Below are 4589 nucleotides of genomic sequence, written 5' to 3' on the forward strand. Positions count from 1 at the left end.
GTATGGGAGACATCAAAGGCGCTATGCAATCGAGTGAACGTTGTCACTGATTGCTTGTATTGATCTTGTTTCTTCATCACAATGTCCAAAATGGAGAACAAGAAAGCAAACATATTGATGCAGAAGTACGAGCTTGGGCGCCTTCTGGGGAAAGGTACTTTCGCAAAGGTTTACCATGCTCGAAACTTGAGGACCGGCCAAAGTGTTGCTATTAAGATCATAGACAAGGAGAAGGTTCAACAGGTTGGATTGATTGATCAAATCAAGCGTGAAATATCGGTCATGCGCCTTGTTAGGCATCCCAATGTTGTTCAACTCTATGAAGTCATGGCCAGCAAGACCAAAATATACTTTGCCATGGAGTATGTGAGAGGTGGTGAGCTCTTCAATAAGGTTGCCAAAGGGAAGCTCAAGGAAGACATGGCTCGAAAGTACTTCCAACAGTTGATTGGCGCCGTTGATTACTGCCACAGCCGCGGAGTCTACCACCGTGACATCAAGCCAGAGAATCTCCTGGTTGATGAGAATGGTAACCTCAAGGTTTCGGATTTCGGTCTGAGTGCATTGATAGAGTCCAGAGGGCAAGATGGTCTGCTGCACACAACTTGTGGAACTCCTGCATATGTAGCACCAGAAGTGATTCACAAGAAAGGTTATGATGGTGCCAAGGCTGATACATGGTCATGCGGGGTTGTGCTCTATGTTCTTATGGCTGGTTTTCTTCCATTCCATGACACAAACCTCATGGAAATGTACAGGAAGATCAGCAGAGGAGACTTCAAGAGTCCACAATGGTTCCCTCCAGAGGTTCGTAAGCTTCTTTCACGGATTCTTGATCCCAATGCGACCACCAGAATAAGCGTGGATAAGATCATGGTGAACAGTTGGTTCAAGAAGGGGTTTAAGCATATTGAAGCCCCATTACCAATTCCAGGTGATCCAAACGCATCTATCAGTGATGTGTGTTCTGCTTTTGGATCACCAGACAGTTTAGAAGGCAGTTCTGATAAGAAAGCAGGAACTACTACTGTAGAAGCAAGCTCCATGAGGCCAACCAACTTCAATGCTTTTGACATCATATCTCTCTCGCCGGGATTTGATCTCTCCGGTTTGTTTGAGGGTGATCAGAAGCATAGGTCATCGCAGTCACGATTCACCACTACAAAACCAGCGTCTACTATTGTTTCGAAATTTGAACAGATTGCACAGATGGAGAGATTCAGATGCATGCAGAAGGATGGGACTGTCAAGTTGCAGGGCAGCAGGGAAGGAAGGAAAGGGCAGCTTGGTATTGATGCTGAGATCTTCGAGGTCACACCTTCATTTTTCGTTGTGGAGGTGAAGAAAACAGCAGGGGACACTTTGGAATACATACAATTCTATGACCAAGATTTAAAGCCCTCCCTTAAAGACATAGTATGGACTTGGCAAGGAAATGATCCACAGCAACAACATCAGCCAGCAACTCAAGTTTCTTAGGTTTTTCGGTCGATTTTTATCTGGAATTCTTGATCACGTCATAATGTGTATTAACTAATTCTGAAGCCTGAACATTTGTATCTTCGTTCATTACATTTCAGGGTTTTCAGTCTTTATCCTTTTTCTATGTTGTGTATTTTCTCCCTCTGAATTCGACAGATATATAAATGTAAGGAGGTACTTCAAGAATAATATGGTTTCAGATAGTATCTGTAAAAAGAGGTTTGAAGTTTAAACCATACAATGGTGACCTCTAGAACGTTAATTTCTGCATATATAGGCAGGCAAAGCAGGACAGTTATGAGGTGGGATATTTAAAATACATGATCATGAATGTCCTGATATCTGTTAATACCCTGCAGAATTTTGTGGCAGTCAGGCCTTTCAAGTTTCATCAGTAACATTAACATGGCTCCCTATATGAGCATTAATTAATGAATATCTAAAACCAAATTATCTGTTCTTGGTACCTCTAACTCGTTTGGCTCGCGGATTAGAAAATTGGTGATGGAAGTCCCTTCCCATGAACCAAACTAATACACTACCGAAGATTCAAGCCTGTGAGGAGAAGTTTTCAATTACATCAGAGTTTCTGTGATGAAATAGTCCACATTTTTGACAGAGATGCATAGACAGTAGGAAAGAAGTATGATCAACTAACACTCTAAATGAGCATGATTGACTTGGCAAGCTTCTGGCTCAAAAAGCATTCAGCTGTATATAGATTTTGTTATATTTTGTCATATTTCATTATTAATTTTTATAATTTTGCTTATAGTTCAGAATCAAGTTATAGCATTATATATATATATATATATATATATATATATATGTACACACACACACAAAATGATATAAGTTGAAATTCGGGTTCCAATATAATTTTCATAATATACGAGTACTAACTAATAACTGCCACAAAATCTGAAATGCTTCAATGACTATCAAACTAGTATCAGTTGCTATCACTCTATTTATATCTAATTGATTCCAATATAGTTCACCCAGTTGGTCCACAAACAACACCAAATTGCAGAAAGGAAAATGATGTTTCAGATAACAGTGACGTTCTTCTGTACATGACTTGGATTTAGCTTAGCAAATAATGATAGCTGACTCACCCCCCTTATGTACATAAAAACATATCATGCTTTGACCCAATTGGCATAAATCTGTCCACTCAAAACTGATACACAAATTTCCTTATCATATAATCTGCAAAAAAGAATTGAGTCCAACTCTACACCAATAGGAAAATGAACCAGATATAAAGGAGAAGTGATACCTACCAGTCCCTTCCTCAATTATTCTTGGAAGGAAGAAGCTGGAGGTGGAGATAAGGCAGCCAAGTAATAACACCTGTAAAGCCAAACCATACAGATTATAGTTGGAGTTGGAGTCAAATAAAACCAACTCAGTTTCTTCTACGCCTAAAAATAACGCTAAAACAATCATATTCGTAGCCAATTTGACATTTTTGTTTCTGTTTCTTCTTAAACACGGCTTCTTGTTCTGGGTTGCATGTGGAATATGCTTCAATTTTTTGTCACGGAAATGGAAACTTGCACCAGTAAGTCATTCACTACCAAGTTTCGTGGATTCGCATGCGTAAAATATAGTTAGATCCAGTCAAATGTATAACTAATCTTTCTTCTTATTAAGATGTGTTAATAAAAGATAGATCCAGTCGAATGTTTAATTAACTAATATATCTTCTTATTAAGATAAGTTAACATTTGTTTGCTGCATCAGATTCTAGTCATGATATATGGTTGCAGTTGCCTCTAGTGCCGATAAAAAAAGAGTGATAACAATCCTCCCATTTCAGCATCGTTCATCGGCTACATGCCTACATCCAAATGATCCAATCTCCATATCACAAGAGAATTGGATAAATTTTTACTGTACTCTTCAAAATAAAAGGCGTCTGCTTAAATTCTTTCTTACATATAAATTAGAGATCAAACTATATGTGAAACTGGTCTAATTTTAGAGGGTTAACAAAAGAGGAAGGTGCTAGCATTCATCTTACGTACTATGATTTTCTTATTACTATTGGTCTTAAGTAAACAGAGGCAGGCATGTGTGATGGATCAGTAAGATGCCCAAGTGCTGAGGTTATCTCTAATTTTCTATTGCCAGAAAACATTTGAATTAGTCAGCTTATCAATGTCCATCAGTTTTAGCATACAAATTTGAAAGGCAAATCAATCGTGCCGACCCAAATTCGATTTTTCTTCAACAATTTTAGTTTTGTCCATGCAAACGTATAATCCTATAAATGTAGACGCCAAACGAAAGGTGACAATTTTCTCACAAGATTTGGAAAAACTGTGACATGCATATTATGCTAATACGACGACTTTTGTTACCGACATCAGAACCCTTTATTCAAAACTGCGAAGAAATTGCCCAGAAATCGACAAAAATGAGAATAATGCCAAAAGTTATTCACCTATTATATAACTGTTAGTTGGCCATCCGAAACAAACAGAACTAACAGAATAGCAAACTTGAAGCAAACCAGAATCTGAATAAATAATACAAAGATCACGTAGCAACAATAGCTTAATGTAAACTTGGTTTTGAGATGTGACCTTAATCAAAATGTACTTGTGTTCCTCTGCCCTTCCCCCAATCTCATCCCACTGAAGTGTATCAATTTTTTGCCCAAAAAGAAATGAAGAAAAAAGAGGTTCTTGCATACTGAATTAGTGAATTTGAATGCAAAATTATGCAGTTGTGGAAACAAACAATCGGACAAACAATATCCTACTAGATATTTCGAGATTTCCAGACATCCCCCAACTGGTATGGATCCAAAAGTTTCCAGCAATTACTGACCCTTCCTGATGACCATAATTGCACCTAATTTAGGTGATGAATGAAACAGACTTCTCCATGCTTTTCATATGAAACAAACACTTCACCTAAAAGCACTAAATATAAAAGAAGAAAAATGGAAAGACCCAATAAAACGCAACTTCAGCACCAACATTGCTCATACTTATGAAAAAGAAAAAGACTAAAAAGACCACAAAGAGCAGCAACCATTGTAAAACACTTCCTAAGTGAATCACAAGCAGATAAGAGTGCAAAATTGTCAATCC

The 4589-nt window shown here is 37.9% G+C and overlaps 1 protein-coding gene across 1 annotated transcript; it reads left to right on the forward strand.

Moving 5' to 3' along the window:
- LOC126785742 (CBL-interacting serine/threonine-protein kinase 20) lies at nt 1–1479 on the forward strand. The gene has a single exon (XM_050511375.1). It carries the CDS (start codon nt 82–84, stop codon nt 1477–1479), a length of 1398 nt encoding a protein of 465 aa, XP_050367332.1. The 5' UTR covers nt 1–81.
- Nucleotides 1480–4589: the final 3110 nt, after the last annotated feature.

The sequence above is a fragment of the Argentina anserina genome, chromosome 3 (assembly GCF_933775445.1).
Source record: "Argentina anserina chromosome 3, drPotAnse1.1, whole genome shotgun sequence".
NCBI classification, from domain to species: domain Eukaryota; kingdom Viridiplantae; phylum Streptophyta; class Magnoliopsida; order Rosales; family Rosaceae; genus Argentina; species Argentina anserina.

Excerpts from the sequence above, each read along its gene's own strand:
- LOC126785742 (XM_050511375.1), top strand. The coding sequence starts at position 82 with ATGTCCAAAATGGAGAACAAGAAAGCAAACATATTGATGCAGAAGTAC.